The following is a 23,688-nucleotide window of genomic DNA, read 5'->3' on the forward strand; positions in this document are numbered from 1 at the left end:
GTCAGGGCCTGAGTTCAAGCCCTAGGACTGGCAAAAAGCAATAACAACAACAGCCATTTAATTATAAAAGACCTTTATAGACTACTTATAATGGCACACACCTGTAATCTTAACATTCAAGCTGCTGATGCAGGAGAATCCTAACTTCCAGTCTGTCTCCAAAACAACAACAAAACACTTCTCATTGTGTATCATTTAATATGTTCTGGGCTAAGCTGTTGATGATCACAAATAAGCAACTTGAATAGTAAGCTATTACTAATTAACCTTAGATCTCAGGTTTAAACAAACATTTTAGTAAAGGAAATTAGAGCTTTACATGGTTATTACTTGCCTCATAAAAATAGATATTAGAAATTAGAAATGGCCATTTTATAATTCTCGAAGGAGCATTGAACTGCCAATAACAAATGTATATCCTACAGAATTATCCCAGTTTGAACACTTACTTAAGGGTAGAACAGGGATAATTTAAACTAGAAAGCATGTTTCTTTTTTTTTTTTTTTCTACTTGGATTTTATGTGCTTGGATTGTTAGTATACATGCTTTTGTAGTTTTATTTCACTTTTTTTTTGTTGGTCGTGGGGCTTGAACTGTGGACCTGGGCACTGTCCTTCAGCTCTTCAGCTCAAGGCTAGCGCTCTACCTCTTGAGCCACAGCGCCACTTCCAGCTTTTTCTGCTTATGTGGTGCTAAGGAATCGAACCCATGTATGGAAGGCAAGCACTCTACCACTGAGCCACCTTCCCAACCCCTTTCACTTTTTGAGGGAGATTATTAGAGTTTGAATTGAGGGTTTCACACTTATTGAACAGGTTCACTCCTTAAAGCCACACACCAAACTCATTGTTGCAGAGACTTGCCTTTTTTTTTTTGGTCAGTTGTGGGGCTTGAGTGCTGGGCCTGGGCGCTGTCAGCTCTTCAGCTCAAGGCTAGCACTCTACCACTTGAGCCACAGCACTATTTCCAGTTTTCTGGTGGTTTTTTGGAGAGAAGAGTCTCATGGACTTTCCTGCCCGGGCTGGCTTTGAACCGTGATCCTCAGATCTTAGCCTCCTTAGTATCTAGGATTACAGGCATAAGCACGGGCACCTGGCAAGACTTGTCTTTTCTATGCATCTGAGAAAGCAATCAAGTTCTTGACTGTATGGGGGAGTCTCATTTGTTCCCATTAACAAGCTTGGGTAACATATCTTGTTGGTAGGTGATAACTATATTTTGAAAAAAACAGAATACTAAGCTCAAGAACAGAATTATGCATTTGAAATTTTTTCTGATATCCTTTATTCACACTCACACACACACACACTCACACTCACTTTGCTAGAATTTGAATTGAGAGCCTTGTGCTTTTTAGGCAAGCACTTTTATCATTTGAGCCATACCTAAATCCAAGAAATGGTATTTTATAGTAATCATTTATTGATATCCTTATTGCATTTTTAGATCTGTACTGAGCATATATACATTATTTCATGTAATCTATACCCAGTGTATAAAATGGGTGCTATTATTGATATTATCAAAAGTAAACAGGAATTTGGAGTGTTTTAATCTTTTTTTGCATTTGATAGCAGCACTCAAAAACTTAGTATAGCTGGTTGTAGTGGCTCATAAGTGTACTCGTAGGTACCTTTGAGGTTGAGATTTGAGAGGTTTGCAGTTTGAGGCCAGCCTGGGCAAAGGCTGTAAGACCCCCATCTCAGTCATTAAAATGCTGGGCACAACGGCAAGTATCTGTCATCATAGCTACACAAGAAGTATAAATAGAAGTATGCTGGCCAGGGCATAAATTCAAGACCTTTTTTGAAAATTAATAAAATACAGAAAGGTCAAGGTTGTGACTTAAGATGTAGACCACAGGGGCTGGGAAGGTGGCTCAGTGGTAGAGTGCTTGCCTTGCATGCATGAGGCCCTGGGTTCAATTCCTCAGCAACCCATAAGCAGAAATAGGCAGAAGTGGCACTTTGGCTCAAGTAGAGCGCTAGCCTTGAGCTGAAGAGTTGGGGGACCGTGCCCAGGCCCAGAGTTCAGGCCCCATGACTGGCAAAAAATAAAAATAAAAAAAAATAAAAAAAAGATGTAGAGCACTTACCTAGCAAGTGCTAGACCCTTAGTTAAAATCCTAGTTCTGCAACAAACAAAATATTCTCTCCCAACCCTATGGTTTTATGTAGTGCTTTAGAAATCAAAAGACTTTGAAGGTTATGCTGACAGAGTTTAGATTTAATTGATTGATCTAGAAGCGAATGGTTTTCAAATGGTATAATTAGTGCTTTAGATGTGGCTCACAGGATGCTGTGGGAGGTGGAAAGGAAGTAAGTGGTCACAGTTGCAGAGCTCTTCAAAATCAGTGCAGCTCCTTTTCTTTCATGTGTTGTGCTTTGATACGTTGAGGGTTTTGTATGAGGGAGTAATATGCTCAAGTACACATTTTAGATTACTCTAGTGCCTTTTGGAGGAGAGCAAGCTGGAAGCAGTTAGACTAATTCAGAGGCTTTTGCTTCAATATGAAGGGACACAAGATGAGGACAAGAAGAGCTGCTCAGAAAGTGAATTCAGACCAGGTGCCGGTGGCTCATGCCTGTAATCCTAGCGATTTAGAAGGCTGGGATTTGAGTATTGTGGAAGCTGTAAGGTCTGTACAAGGATACCTCTCTACCTCTTGGCTAAGTTTCCACCCAGTATTTGTGTTACCTAGGTAACTGCCAGACCTGGAAGCAGTCACCCCCTCCTGCTAGTTCACATCCTGGGCCATCTCTGGTCACATGCCTCCCATCTGACCATTGGAGGGTCCCAGGCCCTGAGGTCACATCCACATCCAGTGTGGCCACACCTTTCCCCCACCTGGCCACACCTCTTCTTGTCCCTGACCTAGGTAAATACTGGCCCAGGGGTGGGTCTCCCCTTCGGGCCATGCCTCTCCACCGTGCACGGAGTGGGGCAGTCTGCCAGTTACCTAGGTAACAGATACTGGGCAGAAACTTAGCTAAAAGGTAGGGAGATGTCCCTGTGCAGACCTTACAGAAGCCAGCTCTGTTGGGAAAGTCTGTGACCCTCTTGTCTCCAATTGAACTTCCCAAATGCTGGAAGTGGAGCTGTGGCTATAGTGTAGAGTGATAGCCTTGAACAACAAAAAAAAAGCTCAGTACCCAGGCCCTGAGTTCCAGTCCGAGGAGCTGCACCAAAAATAAACAACAACAACAGAAGGAAATTCGGTAGAATTTGATGATTGCATGTTGGAAAAAATATTTAAAGATAACTTCTTAATGTCCCCATTCTAAATTTTATTATCTTTGTCTATAAGTATTGCTTTTTCCAATTAATATAATTAATGCTTAACTCTTATAGTTAAAAAAATCCAAATGACTGTTGCTTTTATATTGAAATTAATGAATTCACATACTTTGCTACTGTGGCCAAAGAACGCACCTAGTCTACTTTGGTAAATGTACTGGTGATATATATTGTTACAGTTTGTCTTCTAGTTACTATCCTTCCATTAAAACTCATCACTGACAATTTCTTTTTGATGGGCCTGGGGCGCTGTCCCTAAGCTTTTGCTCAAGGCTGTCACTCTACCACTTGAGCCACAGCACTACTTCTGGCTTTTTCTGTGATTAATTGGAGATAAAAGTCTCATGGATTTTCCTGCAAGGGATGGCTTTGAACAGTGATCCTCAGATCTCAGCCTCCTGAGTAGCTAGGATTACAGGTGTGAGCCAATGGAGCCTAGCTTCTGACAACTAATTTTGATCTCTTATAACTCTTAGTTGTTTCTTTCTTTTTTCCCCCTGACAGTACTTGGGTTTGAACTTAGGGTATCATGCTTGCTAGGCAGACTCCGGTCACTTGACTTTTTTGCTTTAGTTTTTGGGTAGGATCTTGTGTTTTGTGCCTAGGCCAACCTTGGACCTCAGTTCTCTAATCTGTGGCCTCCCATTGATGCTGTACATATATGCTTACCCATTGCTTGAGTTCTCATTAAATTTTTGCCCAATATAGCCCTCCTCCTGAGTAGCTTGGATTATAAGCATGAGCTACCACTCCTGGCCTGCTTCTATATCTTATTTAAGAATATAGACACAGAGAAAGGAATGTAAAAAAAACCAAACCAAAACAAAAAGCTCTTGACCTGTTACTTACCTTTCCAAAGAACTGTTTTTGGTACAGGGAAGTTTTAGTATCAAGAGTACTATAGGGGGGTCAGGGGTAAGAGGAGATGGGAAGGGATGGGAAGGGGAAACAAAGGAGGAGGCAACAATGCTTGATAAGAAATGTACTCATTACCTTGCTCATGTAATTGTAATCCATCTGTGCATATTTTCAAAATTTAAAAAAATGAAGTAATAAAGTAAAAAAAAATACTTTAGGGGCTGGGAAGGTGGCTGAGTGGTAGAGTGCTTGCCTTGCATGCATGAGGCCCTGGGTTTTATTCCTCAGCACCATATAAACAGAAAAAGCTAGAAGTGGTGCTGTGGCTCAAGTGGTAGAGCACTAGCCAGCCCTGAGCTGAAGAGCTGAGAGGCAGTGCCCAGACCCAGAGTTCAGGCCCCACGACCAACAACAACAACAAAAAAACACTGTAAACATTTTGTTTAATTATAGGAATATTTAGTTTCATGACTTTCCAAGTATTTTTTCAAATGTTGAAATATATATTATGACAAAATATAATAGCATGTCTCTCTGTATGTATATGTATATGTGTGTATTAACAAAGACCAATTTTAGTATTACATTTAGTATTTATTATATGTTACTAAGTAATTTTCCCAGAACTAATTTTGTTTTTCCTTAAAAATTATTTTTATGCAGGTTCTTGAATTAGTGTTGGAAAACTTCGTTTATCCATGGTACAGGTATGTTCTTTGAATGAGGTCTTTTTTCTTTAATGTAGTGATTAATACTAAGTATGCTAATAACGTGTTTTCAGTTTAAGTCAGAATTTCTCAACTTGTGACAGCTTAGGCCAGATCTTAGATGTCAGCTGTATAATCCTCCTCTTCTTACCTTCATTCTAACTACAAAGAATATTTTCAGAGATTACCAAATATTACCTGGAAGACATAATTGACTGCAGTTAAGAATCATTGATAAGCTGGGTGCTGGTGGCTTATGTCTGTAATCCTAGCTGCTCTGGAGGCTGAGATCTGAGGATCATGGTTCAAAGCCAGCCTGGGTAGGAAAGTCTATGAAACTCTTATCCAATTAACCACTAGAAAACCGGAAGTGGCACAGTGGCTTAAAGTGGTAGAGGACTAGCCTTGAGTGAAAGAGCTCAGGGACAGCTCTCAGGCCCTGAGTTCAAGCCCCATGGCTGACAAAAAAAACAAACAAAAGAGAATTATTGATGAATTTAAACTTTAGGAAAAAGAAAAAAAAAATCATTGATGATTTGGAATTAGAGTCAAGGCTCAAGTGGCACAGTACCATCTGTGAGAGAAAAAGCTTAGTAAGAACATAAGACCTGGAGATGAAGCCCCAAAATCCTAATAAAAATCAACTATTGATGAGCTGGTCATAGTGGCACATGCCTGCAACCCTAGCAGTTAGAATGCTGAGTCAGGAAGATACGGAGAGTTGAAAGTCAATCATGACCTATATAATGAGAACTTGAGACACACAAAAAAATAGTTTTATTTTGGTATAGTTTTCACATTTGAAACAATTGTATTTGCTGGGGGGTAATCTAAATCAAGTGTTTTGTTCAATTGAAAGATAATTGCAGTAGATTCTGTGGAAATTTAATATTTTTCCTCCCATGTAAGTGGTTTTGGTGTACACAGAACACAATGGGCATGTACCTTTCAGGACATAAAAAATGCCCAAGAAGCTGAGTGTCTGTCAGCGGTTTGTGCCTATAATCCTAGCTACTCAGGAGGCTGAGATCTGAGGGTCATGGTTCAAAGCCAGCCCGTAAATCTCTATAACATCTGCCCCAATTTTATATTAATTCAGTATAATTCAGTATAATAATTCAGTATAAGTTCTAATTAAAAGCATGTTAGTATTTGAGTTAAATCTAGAGTGTGTTAGGAAAATGTCTTAATTTTGCTAGAGACATCAAACATTTCAGGAAAATGAAAAGTACTTCCTCAGACAAAGTTCGTTAGAATTTTAGTTTAAACTACCTTAACATCTTATGTTCTTTTTTTTTTTTTATTGTGAAAATACTGTACAGAGGGGTTACAATTACATGGGCAATCTTATATTCTTTTGTTTCTTCAATATTCATTGCTTTTTTCTTTGATGCTTAGAAAATGGTCTTAGATGTTAAACCTGTACATGTATATGTTAGCAAGGAAAGATGTGCTATAACTTAGTTAATGGTGATCACAACTTGCTGCTAGAATTACATTTTTTCTATTCTACAATAAAATGTATTATTTGTGAATAAAATGAACAATTAAGTAATTAAGAAAAAGGAAATTTTATTCTTTCTTTGGGTTTCAAGAAGATAAAACAGTATCTTTTCAAACTTCTGAATGTTTGCTTTTCTCCATTGAAGGGATGTGACAGATGATGAGTCCTTTGTTGATGAACTGAGAATAACATTACGATTTTTTGCATCTGTTTTAATACGAAGGATTCACAAGGTATACATTTGTAATGAGAAATTTGGGATTTAGGGCATTATGGATTGATTATTCTAAATATTATTTTTCTTTGTTTTTAGATTAAAAGATTAATGAATTATTTCTGATCCATTGGTCATTTATGTTTTCTTTAATACTGGGTTACATTGGTTTCTGGAAATCAGAAATGAAAAGACAACTGTAGAGGAAATTCCTGTTTAAATTAGATGAATTTATAGAGTAAATAGGCAGTGGTTATGATCTATTTTTTAAAGCTTTTTTTAGGGGACCATATTTTGTGTTTGTGTTTTGGCTGATATATATTTGTACTTTGTTTGCTATATAGAAACACTATGTCTGCCACTTTTTTAGCTCAGTAAGATAAATGTTTTGACAATATGTGTCAGCCATTAATAAAGATTCATTTTGGCTACATGATTCCATAGCCACTTGAAAAATAATACAATCAGCAAATTGTTTTTAATATATGTTGCTATAATATTTTATCTATCTAATTGGGAAAGATAAGAAAGAACATTAATATATACTAATAATGGTGAGAAGTTTGCAAAACAAATGCAAATCCAAATTTGTGTTCCTTACATCAAGGGTGGTTTCTTCCTTTTCTCAAAATTTGAGGTCCTGGGAACTGAACCCAAGACCATGCATGTGCTAAAACAGTGTCTTTCAGTCTATTCTTGCAGTCTAGTCTGTCCTGAGTTTGAGATCCCTAGTGCTTGAGGTCCTTTATATCTCTCATATTGGGATTACATACATGCACCACCATACCCAACTAAATTTAGTAATCTTTATTAAGAGTTACAGACATCTGTACTTCCAAATTTAACACTCCATTTTACAATATATTTTAAGGAAATAGATGTACATAAAAAGTGTATTTTTTTTTATTTATTTACTTATTTATTTTTGGGGTCTGGTCGTGGGGCCTGAACTCTGGGCCTGGGCGCTTTCCCTCAGCTCTTCAGCTCAAGGCTAGCGCTCTACCACTTGAGCCACAGCGCCACTTCCGGCTTTTTTCTTTTTGCTTATGTAGTGCTGAGGAATTGACTCCAGGGCCTCAGGCATGCAAGGCAAGCACTCTACCACTGAGCCACCTTCCCAGCCCCTAAAAAGTGTATTTGTAATTAAGGAAGTAGATGTACATAAAAATGTATAAAGATTTACTGCAGTTTACTTTGTAGTAGGGAGAAGAAAAATTAATTTCCACTGATTGAATTATTGTTGAATAAATAAAACACATCTAAACTACACAGCCAGGAAAAATCATTTTGTGTAGTAATGTTTATTTACAGAAGAAAATACTTTTTTTTTTGGTCAGTAATGGGACTTGAATACAGGGTCTAAGTGCTGTCTCTGAGCTCTTTTTGCTCAAGGCTAGTGCTCTTTCTTCTGATTTTCTAGTAGTTAATTGGAGATAAGAGTCTCACAGACTTTCCTGCCTGGGCTGGCTTCAAACCATGATCCTCAGATTTAAGCCTCCTGAGTAGCCAGCATTACAAGGCATGAGCCACTAGCTCCAGGCTGAAAATCTTTTTTTTTTTTTTTTTAAATTAAGTGGTTGTAGGAAGAGGTTGACATTCCATAGTATAAATACAGAACTTTGTGATCAGTGTCACCCTTTCTATTCTTTTCTCCCATTTTCACCCTCAGGTTATAGGAAAATATTTAAATAACAAATAGAATAGCTTTTATGCTTGCTAATATGTATTTAAGGATATATATCCTTACCACTTTTTTTGAGTGCCAGTTCTGGGGTTTGAAGTCAGAGCCTGGATGCTGTCTTAGCTTTTGTGCTCAAAGCTAGCACTCTACCACTTGAGCCACAGCACCACTTGTGGCTTTTTTTGGGGGTGGTGGTGGTGATGGTGGTGGTGATGGTGGTGGTGGTGGTGGTGGTGGTGGTGGTGGTGGTGGTGGTGGTGGTGGTGGTAAAGTGGAAGAAAAACGAGGGAGGGGGTAACAATGTTTGACAAGAAACCTACTCATTACCCTACTTACATAACTGTAACCCCTTTGTACATCACCTTGACAATAAAATTTAAGTGTTAGCAAGCATGTATATTACTCATTATATGCTCAGTAAACATTTAGGCTTCAAAAAATTGAAGATAGGACTCTCATGGCCTTTCCTGACCCCACTGGCTTGGAACTGAGATCCTTAGATCTCAGCCATCTAAGTAGATAGGATTATAGGCATGAGCCACTGCCCCACAGCTACATTATCACTCTTAATGGTTATTATAGTGATGGACTGCTATTGAATTTCGGTTCTTTTTGTGCATGTCTTTGTTTACCATGATTTTTTTTCTTTGCAATTGATTTCAGTTTTTTTGTTTTTGCTTTTGCAACACAATCATTTACGATGTAGTCCAGGCTGGTCTGATGCTTACAGTTCTCTCTCTTGCCTCAATCCTTCTCAGGGCTGAATTTAACCTTTATTTTGGATGTACCTGGGGAGTGACCCCTGGGCTATATACTTGCTAGGCAGATGTTCTCAGCCTGAGTGCTGAGATGATAAGTGTAGGTGTACATTTTTTGATTTTTTTCTTTTTTGGTTGGTCATGGGGCTTGATTTCTGGGCCTGGGCACTATCCCTCAGCTCTTGAGGCCAAAGCCAGTGCTGTACCACTTGAGCCATAGCACCACTTCCAGTTAATTGGAGATGAGTCTCACGGACTTTCCCGCCTGGGCTGGCTTTGAACTATGATCCTCAGATCTCAGCCTGCTGAGTAGCTAGGATTATAGGTGTGAGCCACCAGTGCATGGCCACATTTTTTTAAAATGGTAAATATTAATCTTTTGTTTAAATGGTAAGAAAACTTTGCAGAGCTTTATTGAGTGAGTAAGACAAACTGACAAGCCAGAAAGCAAGACGGGCTCTATAACAGAGTATGGGTGTTCTGGAAGGGAGAGAGACCAATCATGTTTTAATAAATGGTTCTCAAGGGGCACCTGTGATTCATGTCTATAATCCTAAGTACTCAGGAGGCTGAGATCAAAGAATCAAAGTTCAAAGCCAGACTGGTAGGATAGTCTGTGAGGCTCTTATCTCCATTTAAGCACCAAAAAGCCAGAAATAGAGCTCTGGTTTAAGTTGTAGAGTTCTGTCCTTAGCACAAAAGCTCAGGGACAGTGCCTCTGCCAGGAGGTCTAGCAGGACCAGCTCAAACAAAAAAACAAAGGCTCTGGAAACAATTGTTTTAAAGTAAATTGAATGTAATAAACAATTGTAAAGAAATAGGAGATGGTTAATGATACATTTAAATTACAACTTGAAATGTTATTCTCTTTCCAATGAATTAACAATGAGTATTATAAAATTAATATTGAGTATTGAGTTTGAGATAGCCTAGTGGATTCAAAATAATAGCACCTCTTACTTGGAGTATGACATATGCACACATATTTATACATGTCTGTGTAAATGACTATACATATATGTTCCTTTTTGTGCCTGTCCTGAGGCTTGAACTCAGGGTCTGAGCACTGTCCCTGAGCTTTTTCTCTTAAGGCTAATGCTCTACCACTTCAGTCACATCTGCACTTCCAATTTTTTTTTTTTTGTACTTAATTGGGAGTCTCATGGAATTTCCTGCCTAGGCTGGCTTTGAACTGTGATCCTCAGTCTCAGCCTCTTGAGTAGCTAGGATTATAGTTGTGAACCACCAGCCCCTGGTCTCCCTCTTTTTTTTAATGAGTTTTTTTTTTTCCTGTTTTTTGCCAGTCTTGGGGCTTGATCTCTGCCTGGGCACTGTCCCTGAGCTTCTTTTGCTTGAAGCTAGCCCTCTACAACTTGAGCAACAGTGCCACTTCTGGCTTTTTCTATTATGTGGTACTAAGGAATTGAACTTAGGTCTTCATGCATGTTAGGCAAGTACTCTACCAGTAAGCTACATTCCCAGCCCCAATGACAGGTTTGAGTTATAATTTACATGTTATATAATTCACCCATTTGGAACACGTTAATTTTTATTTTTAGCATATTTTCATAATGTGGCAAAGAAACTGTATAATATTGTAGTTAGTATGACTTTTAAGTTGCACGTAGGAAATATTCAGAATACCTATAGTTAAAAAAGTTTCATTACAAGTTGACAATTTATAATCATGTATATTTATAGGATATAAAATGTTATAATAGATTAATGCAATGTTAGTTAAATGAAACTAGTTGGCATATACATCGTCTCAGATTCTTAACATTTTTTGTGATGAGAATATTTGAAATTTACTCTTAGCAATTTTAACTCATCTACTATTGAGTATATTCATCATACTGTCTCAAAAATGCCCCTACTATATTCTTCATAACTCTTAATTTTTAAGATGTGTTCCAGTATCTTAAATATAGTGTTCTTGCCATTGCAACTTCATGATAATTATTTCTATAGTTTCATTTTTATGTTGAATTTTCTAGGTGGATATTCCATCTATTATAACCAAGAAATTATTAAAAGCAGCAATGAAGCATATAGAAGTGATAGTTAAAGCCAGACAGAAAGGTAATACAGTTTTCCATCATAGTACCAGTGGTGTTGTTTTTATATTCAGCTTTCACTTGAAGTATCTGATGTTGACACATCAACTGCTAAATGCATAAATGCTTTAAAATGAAATTCTTTTCAGTCATCTGTAACTATGGAGATGTGAAAACTCCAGGTTCTCCGAAAATTAAAATACAATTACTTAAACTTTTCGATATATTATTGGTGAATGTCTTTATCTGAATGATAGTTTGTTCCTCTGAGGCATCTCTTGCATCTCTTTCTCCTTTCTCTTTGGTGATTTTAACATTTTTGAACTGTTCTAGTCCATGTTAATTTCTACATACCAAAATTCTCATGTTAATTCTCTAGTAAGAGTTATAATTGTTATTGCAGTTATAGACCTTAGGACTGACAGTATTTACACAAAGCATGTGCTTAGTGAAAGAGTTTTCTGATTAAATGAAATCTTCACAGGATTTTTTGTTGTAAATTCAAGCTAAACTGTTCCTTTTTAACGGAATTACTTTTGTGTTCTATACTTCTGTTAAACTGAGGTTTTTCTTGTGTTAGCATTTGATATGCTTTGTCAGTGCTTTGTGAAATGTGTTCTGTAGAATAAATACTATTACACAGAGATGATCATTAATGTCTATTGGCTTCCTGTCCAAGAAATTTTTAGTAGGTTCCAAAATCTGTGAGTAGTTCTACAGCAAACAAATAGCTTTAAATTCAGTCTAGCATGTCCCAAATTCCTTGACCATGGAGCCATTTTTCTTTCCTTCATAATCTCAGTTAATCAGAGCAAATTTTGGGAAATTATGCTATAGGTAGAGTTCATGTTAAATTATCTCAAACTACTGGTTTATTTGTCCTTTGGTAATAGTAATTCCTCAGTTATAAGAAACACTTCAAGTTACACTTTATTTTATGTATGCCAGGTTCCAGTGGTTCATACCTATAATCCTAGCTACTCAAGAGGCTGATAGCTGAGTATTGCAGTTCAAAGCCAGCCCAGGCAGGAAAGTCTGTGAGATTCTAACTACTCAAAAACCAGAAGTGGAGCTGGGGCTCAAAGTGGTAGAGTGCTAGCCTTGAGCAGAAGAGATCAGGGACAGTGTCCAGGCCCTGAGTTCAAGCCCCACAGCTGACAAAAACAAAAAGAAAACAACAACAACAAAAGCATTGTCTTGTCACTGGCAAAAATACTGGAGAAGTAATCTATTTGTTGTCCATCCTTCAAAGGCTACTTTGCCAGCAGAAAAATAGGAAAAATATGGCTGGGCACCAGTGCTCACACCTGTAATCCTAGCTTCTCTGGAGGCTAAGATCTGAGGGTCAAGGTTCAAAGCCAGTTCAGGCAGGAAAGTCTGTGAAACTCTTAGCTCTAATTAACCATCAGAAAACCACAAGTGGCACTGTGGCTCAAGTGGTAGAACACTAGCCTTGAGCTGAAGAGCTCAGGGACAGTTCCCCGGCCCAGAGTTCAAGCCCTATAACTAAGAAAAAAAAAACTCACAGAAAAATATGTCTGTAGTTATGATTTATTTTTTTTATTATTTGCTGGATCTCCTAGGGCTTGAACTCAGGGTCTGGCACTGTCCTGACTTTTTATGCTCAAGCTAGCACTTTACCATTTGAGCCACATCCCCATTTCTGGCTTTTTAGTAGTTAATTGTAGATAAGAGTCTCTTGGACATTCCTGCTTGATCTGGGTTTGAACAGCAATCCTCAAATCCCAGCCTCCTGAGTAATTAGGATTATAGGCGTGAGCCACTGGTATCTGGTGTTTGACTTTTCCATAATGTTAGCAATAGGTAGCTAAGGGTTCTCCATGTCTCTTCTTGATACTTGTTTGTTGCTGTGTTTCATTGTGGTTGTTGTACTGGATTGGATATAGGGCCTCAAGCCTACTCTAGTACTTGAGGGCTGGGTGTTAGCCCTCAGTTATACCACTGTGTCCTATGCTCTGGCTGAACATACAAAACTTATCCAAGGAAGATTATAAGATTCTGAAAGGTTTTTTTAAAAATGATATTGACACAAAATAGGTATAATTAAGCATCATCATCATCATCATCATCATCATCACCATCACTATTATTTTGCCTGATCTAGGGTTTGAATTTGTGGGCTTGTTCTTGCTTGGCTCACTTATGCAGCTAGTACTCTGACTTTTAGCTATCTCTTCAGCCCAGCTTTTTGCTATTCATTTTGGAGATGGAGTCTCCTGGACTTTTCTACCTGGGCTTGCTTTGAACCTCCATCCTCTGGATCTTGGCATCCTGAGTAGCTAAGAGTACATGTTAGCCACTGTCACCTTAGAATGCTTTGTTTGTTGCTTTTTTAATTTTTTGAACTGAGGACCTCACATTTTCTAGGCAGGTACTTTATCACCTGAGCCACTTTCCCAGTATAATTAAAGAATTTTGAATAGGGTAATTTTTGTTTTTGTAGAATGCAAATATTGTTTTAGCAAAAGTTTTGTGTATACTAGAAGATATTTTCTATAGATTTTCTTTAAATTAAAAATTATTTGCTACTATTAGTATTTTTTGACGGTACTAGGAATTGAACTTAGGACCTTGTGCTTATTAAGCAGTTACTCTACCACTTGAGCCATAGATCCAGCATTTTTACTGTTGCTTTAAATAATTTGTAGAGTCCAGGAAGTTAAATTCTTGTTTGCCTTGTAAAATGGCCTATTACAAATATATTGCAATAAATTTATCACAGGAGAAGAGTTTCTTTCTTTTATATACTACTTGAACAATTTCCCTGTTAAAATACACATTGGAAAATAAAAAGAGCTAGGAAAGGAGTAATTAGGTTGGATGTTTTTCTATGTTAACATAAATAGCTGAAGTTACTTAATGTTACTTATTTTCATAGTCATTTTATTTTATTGAGCATCTATTGAACAATAGAGTTTCATCGTGATATTTCTCTACATATATATATATATATATATATATATATTTTTTTTTTTTTTTACTGGATTTTCACTTCGGTTATTAATACTTAAATTTTATCTTTCCAGTAAAAAATACGGAGTTTTTACAGCAAGCAGCTTTAGAAGAATACGGTCCAGAGCTTCATGTGGCTTTAAGAAGTCGAAGAGATGAATTACAATACTTAAGGAAGCTTACTGAGTTACTTTTTCCTTATATCTTGCCTCCAAAAGCAACAGACTGCAGGTATAGACTAGAAAATACCACAGTAGCATCTGTATATGTTTGAAGTGTACATTTGCATCTGTATGGCATGTCATACATTTGCCATATATGTCCAGATGCTATATATATATATCTCTATTGCTATTTGTTATCATAATAGAAATTCATTAAAACTTGAACTCTATAGTGTAAAAATTTTACTTTTTTGTTTGTTTTCTCTGGTGCTAAGGATAGAACCGAGGGTTTTGTACTTGTTAGGCAAGTACTTTATCACTGAGCTACACACATCTTTAACCAAAGATTTTGTTTTTTAAAAATATGTTTCTGGGCCTTCAGTGAAGGCCCTCACATGTGATAGTCAAGTACTCTACCACTTGAGCAATACCCTTAAGCTGAACAGTATTTCATTTGAAAAAAATAATTATTACATCTTCAAATGACGATTTAGGTACTAAATATTCTTGGTGTTCTGTGTTCCTTAGAATTTTTTCTTGGATATGCTGTTTTCGCCTCTCATGATAATAAATGTCATCATGGAAAGAAAACAAGATGGAAGTAATACTTCCACAAAATGAACTTATTTAGGAGGTACTAAAACTATTATATAAAGAAAATATAACACAGAATATAACACAGAGATAAACTGCACAGGCCAGGACACATGTAGACAGGTCCAGTTGGACTTGTCCTCTGCCTTGTCCCAGCTTGGCTTCACATGGATGATGGCAAGCCATTGTTCTCATACCTCCTCCAAATGCTTCAGCTGTTTTCATGTGCAGTTCTGGTCTTGCTAGATCCTGGACTGCTCAGAACTAACAACCTTTCTATTAAGTGTTTTGTTTCCTGGCTGGAAGTTATTACTTCCTAAGCAATTTGACATTGGTAGTATATATTCTAGGGTGACCTCTTTCTCCATCATAGGGAGAGACTGGGCCTGTAAAGTCAAGAGAGCAGTTACATGATTATCTGGAAGTCATTGGCTTTCTGACGTATAGATGATCAGAATCCACAATGTATGGAACAAAAGTAGTAGGACAGTCCAACACCTGTCCAGTAGTTTTTAAAAATCTCTCTCTTTTTGTTTTTTTTTTTAGGGTCTGGTCGTGGGGCCTGAACTCTGGGCCTGGGTACTGTCCCTCAGCTCTTCAGCTCAAGGCTAGAACTCTACCACTTGAGCCACAGTGCCACTTCCGGCTTTTTTCTTTTTGCTTATGTGGTGCTGAGAAATTGAACCCAGGGCCTCATGTATGCAAGGCAAGCGCTCTACCACTGAGCCACCTTCCCAGCCCTTAAATATCTCTTTATGGAAAGTAAAAAATTACTTCTGAGATTCATATTTACCCAAGGAAAGTCTTGTTATATTCCTAGAAGTGATTCATCAAAGTGTTTAGTTTTAATAAAAGTTAAAAAAGAGATTTATATTATTACTCTTAACTAGGATACTTGGATTTTTTGAAATCTTTATTCATGAAGGAAAAGAAGACAACAAATATTTTCTCCTTGTTTCTAGGACAGGAAAATTTATGCACCGAAAATTTATGCACCTAGTGGACAGGAAAATTTATGCACCTAGTTGATAACTGATGAAAATCGATAAAGATGGGGCAAGCTGTAACCAATTGGTGTGTGGGTTTAACAACTCACTTACGCTGAAGAGAAGGAGTGTGATGTATTCAGATGTCCTTTGGTTTTGTTTCAATGAAGATAATGAAGACTATAATCCTAATCTCTAGTAGTTCTTTTATAAATGTTCACATTTGTCCCTGAAGATGTTATTTCTCTTAAATTATTAAGGACATAGAAAGTCCATAAAAAAAAAGTCCCTTAAAAAAAAAGAATTTTTTCTTGGGAACTGATCCTAGAAATCAAAGATGGGTTGGGCATTGGTGGCTCATGCCTGTAATCCTAGCTACTTAGTAGGAAGCTGAGATCTGAGGATTGCAGTTCAAAGCCAGCACAGGCAGGAAAGTCCATAAGGCTCTTATCTCCAATTAACCACTGGAAAACCGGAAATGGCACTCTGGCTTAAGTGGTAGAGTGCTAGCCTTGAGTTGAAGAGTACAGGGACAGTGCCCAGGCCCAGAGTTCAAGCCCGATGACCGACAAAAAACAGAACAAAACAAAAAGATAGATATAACAAAATTAATTTTCTTATCTGAGATCCTTTTATTTCCTTGATATTCTTTTGAAGAAATATCACATTAGGACTCTTACAGACATAAACACTGTGAATAAACTACAAGTAAGTATGGGTTTCAAAATAGTCAGATGGAACAGGCACTGGTAGCTCCTGACTAATTCTAGCTACTTAGGAGGCTGAGATCTGAAGATCAAGGTTCGAAGCCATCCTGAGCAGGAAAGTGCAGCAGACTTACCTCAAACTAATTACACAAAAATACAGAAGTAGAATGTGGCTCAAGTAATATAGCGCTAGCCTTGAGCAAGAAAGCTCAGGAACAGTGCCCAGGCACTGAGTTCAAGCCCCAAGACCCCAGGACCAGTGCATGCGTGTGCGCGCACACATACTCTCTCTCTCTCTCTCTCTCTCTCTCTCTCTCTCTCTCTCTCTCTCTCTCTCTCTCTCTCTCTCTCTCTCTCTCTCTCTCTCTCTTTCTCTCTTTCTCTCTCTCTAGATGGGAATACTTAAAAGATTATGAAGTCCATTCTTCCTTGCTCTGGCAGAAGCTTGTTTAGAGATTTCTATGAATTACCTCATTACGCTTAGCTGTAGTAGTCACTAGAGAAGAGATCCTGGCTTATTGTCAGTTGTATGCTTTGTTCATTTTGTTTTGTTTTTTGGGACAAAGTCTTGTTGTATTGCCTCAAACTTACCATGTAGCCAGGTAGACGTTAAACTGATGAAACTTGTCTCTGCACCTTGTGTGCTAGGATTACAGATGTGCATCACCATACCTGGCATAATGATACTTTTAAGTACTTTCGTTTTTGAAAGTATTTTGTATTAATGTTTTCTTAACACTTCTTTAATTAGGAATAGTGATACACACTTGTAATCCCAATTACTTGGGAGGCTGAGGCACTAGTATTGAAAGTTTGAGACGAGTTTGGGGAACATAGACTCTCTTCTAGACTAATTTGTAATGTTACTTTAGATATTATAAATAAAAAAAGTTACAGTATATTATTAAATATATTAGATACTAATCTTAACACCTTTGTTAGTGCAACTGAGGACTAGACCTAAGATCTTGTACTTTCTAGGCATTCCCATCCTTTACACATTTAACATGGACACTGGTGGCTCACACATCTATTCCTAGCTACTCAGGAGGCTGAGATCTGAGGATTGAGGTGGAAACACAAGGAAAATCCATGGGAATCATCTCCAATTAACTACCAAAAAAGCCACCAGTGGCACTTAAGTGGTAGTAGCTTAAGTGGTAGAATGCTAGCCTTGAGCAAAAAAGCTCAGGGTCATTGACCAGGCTCTGAGTTCAAGCCCCAGGGCCAGAACAAAAAAACAACAAAAAATTAATTTAAGAATATATTAATCATGTAAATATTCTAGGCAGGAATTATTTTCTGATGTCTTCTAAGTTTCCTGTAAGGGAATTCTTTTTCTTCTTAAATAATAGACTACAAATTCAAGTGTGTTAGCCTATAAAACATAAGCATTACCTGGAAGTTTGCTAGAAATGCAGAACCATGGGCTCCATCCCAAATCTATTAAATTATAATCTATACTTCTGCAAGATCTTTAGGTAGTTTATCTGCACTTAAAACTCTGGCTCATGTCTATTAATGTAGCTATTCAGGAGGCTGAGGTCTAGGGATTGTAGTTTGAAGCCAGCCCAGGTAGGAAATCCATAAGTGTCTTACATCCAATTAACTATAAACGGAGTTGTAGCTCAAATTGTGGGATGCTAGTCATGAGTGAAAAAGTGAAGGGACAGAACCCAGGACCTGAGTCAAGCTCTGATACTGCTGTGCGTGCGTGCTTGTGCACGCACGAGCGCACACACACACACACATTCTCCCCCCCCCCCAAAACCAACTAAAAAAGAACCTTGAGCTGGGTACTGGCAGTTCACATCTGTAATCCTAGTTACTCAAGAGGCTGAGATCTAAGGATTGGAGTGTGAAAACAACCAGGTCCACGAGACTTACATCTCCAATTAGCCACCAAAAAAGCTAGAAGTTTCAGAGCTCTGGTTTAAGTGGTAGAGATCTAGCCTTAAATAAAAAAGCTCAGGGACAGTACTCAGGTCCCAAGTTCAAGTCCCATGCAGGACTAGTACAAAAAACCCCAAACAACAACAACAAAACCCTTAAGAATGATTATAAATCATTAATATGTAATTGTTAATTTTTTTTCCAGGTCCCTGACCTTACTTATAAGAGAGATTCTCTCTGGTTCTGTGTTCCTTCCTTCTTTGGATTTTTTAGCAGATCCAGTAAGTTTTTTATTTTAAACATTGTTTTCATTGTAAAATCTACTTAACATAAAACTTAATATGTAGTACATTGTTACATGTATAGTGTTATTAAATATATTGATGATGTTGTGCAGCAATCCAGTACAGTACTACAAATCTGTAGAACTTTTTACTTAACAAAACTATGAACAAACTATACAAGTATGTTTGACCATAAGTGCAAATTTTAAACAATGATTACTGCATCCTTCCTCCAGTCCCTGCCAACTGCCATACTACTTTGAATTTGACTACTGTAGGCACCTCATATAAGTAGAGTAGTTATATAGTCTCTGTGTTTAACTTATTTCACATAACATTATTAGAACATTAGAACCTTCTTTCCTTCTTTCCTTCCTTCCTTCCTTCCTTCCTTCCTTCCTTCCTTCCTTCCTTCCTTCCTTCCTTCCTTCCTTCCTTCCTTCCTTCCTTTCCTTCCTTCCTTCTTCCTGAAAGCTGAACTTTTGCTCAAGAATAGAGTTCTACCACTTGAGCCAGAGCTCTACTTCCAGCTTTTTTGGGGGTAGTTTATTGGAAAGAAGAGTCTGACAGACTTTCCTGCCTGTGCTGGTGTTGAACCAAGTTCTCAGATCTCAGCCTCTTGAATAGCTTTGGATTATAGGCTTGAGCCACTGGCACCTGGCGAATTCCCTTCCTTTTCTTTTCTTTTTTTTTTTTTTTGGTTGGTTGTAGGGCTTGAACTTAGGGCCTGAGTATTGTCCCTGAACCTCTGTGCTCAAAACTAGGGCTCTACCACTTGAACCACAGCACTGCTTCTGGCTTTTGAGTAGTTAACTGGAGATAAGAGTCTCACAGGGATTTTTCTGCTGAGGATGGCTTCAAACTGCAGTCCTCATATCTCAGCCTTCTGTGTAGGATTACAGGGGTGAGCCTTTGGCACCCAGCCCCTTTCTTTTTAAAGCTAAGTATAATAGTCCGTTAATATTACTTTTTGCTTATTTATTCATCCTCAGATGGACCCTTGGGATATTTCATCTTTAATCCAGTTGGATTTTAAGAATCACATATACTTTATGAATATTTATTTAATTATTTTGCAAGTCCTGAGGCTTAAACCCAGGGTCTAGGCATTGTCCATGAGCTTCTTTTTTGCTCAAGGCTTACACTCTACCACTAGAGCCATAGCACCTCTTCTGGCTTTTTCTGTTTATGTGGTACTGAGGAATTGAACCCAGGGCTTCATGCATGCTAGGCATGTACTCTACCACTAAGCCACATTTCCAGCCCTAATTTATAAAAATTTTAAATAGTAAAATCAGAATAGCTTTTCTTTGCTTATGTTCACAAACATGGGCAAAGAACTAGCTTTATAGATTTTTTTTAAAAAGTCCCTTTGTGCAGATGCTCAGCTGCTATGCCATTTGCTTCATTTTTCTAGTAAATTTGATAAATAGTCTGAGAATTGTGGACAAAATACAATAATGGAATGACCTTGACTGTATTTATTATTTTCCTTTAGGATACTGTGAATCATTTGCTTATCATCTTCATAGATGACAGTCCAGTGAGTATATATTAGAAAACACTTTAGAAAGCATTGAATTTAGCTTGTGTTCATTCTAGGTATATTGACCAAATAATTCTGTTTTTTCAAAGCCTGAAAAAGCAACTGAACCAGCTTCACCTTTGGTTCCATTCTTGCAGAAATTTGCAGAACCCAGAAATAAAAAACCATCTGTGAGTATTTTCAGCAGTAAACTTATTTTTGATAAAAAATAATTTTAGAATGTATTTGTGTAGCCTTACCTTCTTCCATATCTTTGTATCAAGGTACTGAAGTTAGAATTGAAGCAAATCAGAGAACAACAAGATCTTTTATTTCGTTTTATGAACTTCCTGAAGCAAGAAGGAGCAGTGCATGTGTTGCAGTTTTGTCTGACTGTTGGTGAGGATCACCTGTGTTTACCTATAATCTTTTTTTTTTTTTCCTCCGCCAGTCCTGGGGCTTGAACTCAGAACCTGAGCACTGTCCCTGAGCTACTTGAACCACAGTGCCACTTCTGGCCTTTTCTGTTTATGTGGTACTGAGGAATCAAACCCAGGGCTTCATGCATGTTAGGCAAGATTCTACCACTAAGCCACATTCCCAGCCCTTCTATAATATTTTTACACTTTTTTTTTTCACCCCCATCCTGGGTCTTATTCTTAGGGCCTATGTGCTATTCCTGAGCCTCTTTTTGCTCAGGGCTAGCACTATCCCATGAGCCACAGTGCCACCTCTGGCCTTTTCTGTGATTAATTGGAGGTAAGAATCTCATGGACTTTTTCTGCCCAGGCTGCCTTTGAACTGTGATCCTCAGATTTCAGCCTCCTGAGTAGCTAGGATTATAGGTATGAGCTACTAATGCCCAGCTTTTTATACAACTTTTGATTTATTTAAATATTTAGATCATATCTGATGTAGAAACCATTTATTACCATTTATAATTTACTCAACAGTCTAAGAGCAATTATGGATTTATTGCAATAATCCATTCTTTTCCATGTTGGGACATAATCTTTCATTGATTGTAATCAAATACTAGTAGCAGAGACTAATATTGAAAATTCAGTATGATGAAAGTATTATGAAAGATCCCTTTAATAGTACAAACCAGTACTATGTTGTCATTGCTTCTGTTAGGGATTTTTTTTTATTAATAATCAATATATATGTATGTGGAGGATTGGGTATTTGTATTTGAATCTAGGGTCTTGGGCTTGTTAGGCAGGTGCTCTTCTATTTGAGGCACTTCCTTTAACCCTCTTTCCTTTAGCTACTTTGATAGTTTAGTGTTTTTTCCCTGACAGACTTAGTCCTATTTACACCTGCTATATAGCTAGGATGATTGTCACATCCCACTGTAACCAAAATTTTGATTGAGATGGGAGTCTTATGGACTTTTTGAAATATAATCATCATCATCTCTCCAAACACCTGTAGCTGTGATTATAGGCATGAGTCACCATGCCCAGGAGGAAATGTTTAATTTTGGTTTTAGTTTTTAATTTTACTTGTAATTTTGATTACAAACTATAATATCATGGCATGATTACAACCTTATTTCTTACAAGAAAATGTTGTAAGGAAACTCAGTCATGAGAAACAGAGAAGCCACCACTTGAATGGCCAAATGATAAGAGATAGCTGGAGGACCACTGGTGGACTCATTCTCAAAGACCAGCAGCCCTGAATGCAGTTAGCACAAAGCTTAGGTAGGCCAAAACCACACAAGGTGTGTGGAATCAACCCAACAAGTGTTATATATGGGCAAAGAAAACCAGATGAGGAAATACAGGGAAACAATCAGGGGAAGTCAAGGGCCAGTTGTCTATGGAAAGCATTTTTTAATGGACTATGTAAACTTTTTATTTATTTATTTATTAGCATTTTTTATGGATTAAACTTTATTTGTTTGTTTATTTGCCAGTCTTGGGGCTTGAACTAAGGGCCTGGGCACTATACCTGAGCTGCTTTTGCTCAAGGCTAACACTCTACCACTTGAGCCACAGCACCACTTCTGGCTTTTTCTGTTCATGTGGTACTGAGGAATTGAACCCAGGGCTTCATATATGCTAGGCAAGCACTGTATCACTAAGCTACATTCCCAGCCCTTATTTATTATTTTTAAAATATATTTTATTATTATAAAGGTGATGTACAGAGGGGTTACAGTTATATAAGTCAGCTAATGAGTACATTTCTTTTTGAACCATGTCACCCCTTCCCTTTCTCTCTCAGTTTTTCTTTCCTGACCCACTCACAAGTTGTGTCGTTTGGTTTTTGACAGTGACTAGTGAGTGCCACTGCTGCATTTGTTCATCCTTTGTCCCACCTTTTCTGAGCATCTCCCTTAACTTCCTAAGGACAGATAAGCAAGGCAAAAGGAAAAGACAACAAAAAAAAAGCAACAACGACAATTAAAATCTCATTTCCATTTCTTGGAGCTCATTTTGTAAAATATTATTTTATATGATCATATGTGCATAACTGTTGAGCCTTTGTCACTTGCTCCTATAAATATCCTCCTTTGGTTTCACTGTGTGACTATTTAGAGACTTACCCCAGTATGTGTGTGTGTGTGTATATATATATATATATATATTTTTTTTTTTTAACCTTGCAGTGTGTTTACTTGTAGATTTATAGGCACATTCTTTTTTTTTTTTTGGTCCGGTCGTGGGGCCTGAACTCTGGGCCTGGGTGCTGTCCCTCAGCTCTTCAGCTCAAGGCTAGTGCTCTACCACTTGAGCCACAGCGCCACTTCCGGCTTTTTTCTTTTTGCTTATGTGGTGCTGAGGAATCGAACCCAGGGCCTCTTGCATGCAAGGCAAGTGCTCTACCACTGAGCTACCTTCCCAGCCCTATAGGCACATTCTTGTTACCACAAATGAGGGAAACCATGCAGCCTCTTTTTCTTTGGGTAAGGCTTACTTAATTTTTTTTCACGTCTTTCCATTTCATTAGAAATGGTACAAGATTATTTCTGATTTAAGAACAGAGTCCCATTGTGTATCTATATCACATTTCCTTTATCCATTCATCCACTGAAGGCCATCTGGGTTGTTTCAAGTCTTGGCTATGGTAAACAATCCTGCAATGAACATGGTTGAGCTGGTTGCTTTAGGGTGGCCTTTGTGTTTTGTGTTTATGTGTGTGTGTCTGTGTGTGGTTTTTTTTTTTGTTGTTTGTTTTTTGTTTTTTTTTTAGGTCTGGTTGTGGGACCTGAACTCTGGGCCTGGGCACTGTCCCTCAGCTCTTCACCTCAAGGCTAGCGCTCTACCACTTGAGCCACAGCGTCACTTCCGGCTTTTTTCTTTTTGCTTATGTGGTGCTGAGGAATCGAACCCAGGGCCTCAGGCATGCAAGACAAGCACTCTACCACTGAGCCACCTTCCCAGTCCCCTGTGTGTGTGTTTGTGTAGGTCACAGGGCTTGAACTCTAGGCCTGGGTGTTCTCCCTGAGCTCTTCAGCTCAAGACAAGTACTCT

General features: G+C 37.9%; 1 protein-coding gene across 4 annotated transcripts in view; it reads left to right on the plus strand.

The window, feature by feature from the left end:
• Snx14 (sorting nexin 14) overlaps positions 1-23,688 on the plus strand; it is an 80,082-nt gene that overhangs the window by 21,500 nt on the left and 34,894 nt on the right. For all 4 annotated transcript variants that reach the window (XM_070010837.1, XM_070010839.1, XM_070010838.1 and 1 more), the window contains exons 5-12: positions 4,820-4,863; positions 6,513-6,600; positions 11,018-11,102; positions 14,125-14,281; positions 18,600-18,675; positions 20,177-20,221; positions 20,314-20,394; positions 20,488-20,602. In XM_070010837.1, coding sequence (XP_069866938.1) covers positions 4,820-4,863; positions 6,513-6,600; positions 11,018-11,102; positions 14,125-14,281; positions 18,600-18,675; positions 20,177-20,221; positions 20,314-20,394; positions 20,488-20,602 — 691 coding nt within the window. The remainder of the gene's footprint in view (positions 1-4,819; positions 4,864-6,512; positions 6,601-11,017; positions 11,103-14,124; positions 14,282-18,599; positions 18,676-20,176; positions 20,222-20,313; positions 20,395-20,487; positions 20,603-23,688) is intronic.

This window comes from Dipodomys merriami, unplaced genomic scaffold, assembly GCF_024711535.1.
Source record: "Dipodomys merriami isolate MVZ:Mamm:240054 unplaced genomic scaffold, mDipMer1.0.p SCAF_8, whole genome shotgun sequence".
Classification (NCBI taxonomy): Eukaryota; Metazoa; Chordata; class Mammalia; order Rodentia; family Heteromyidae; genus Dipodomys; species Dipodomys merriami.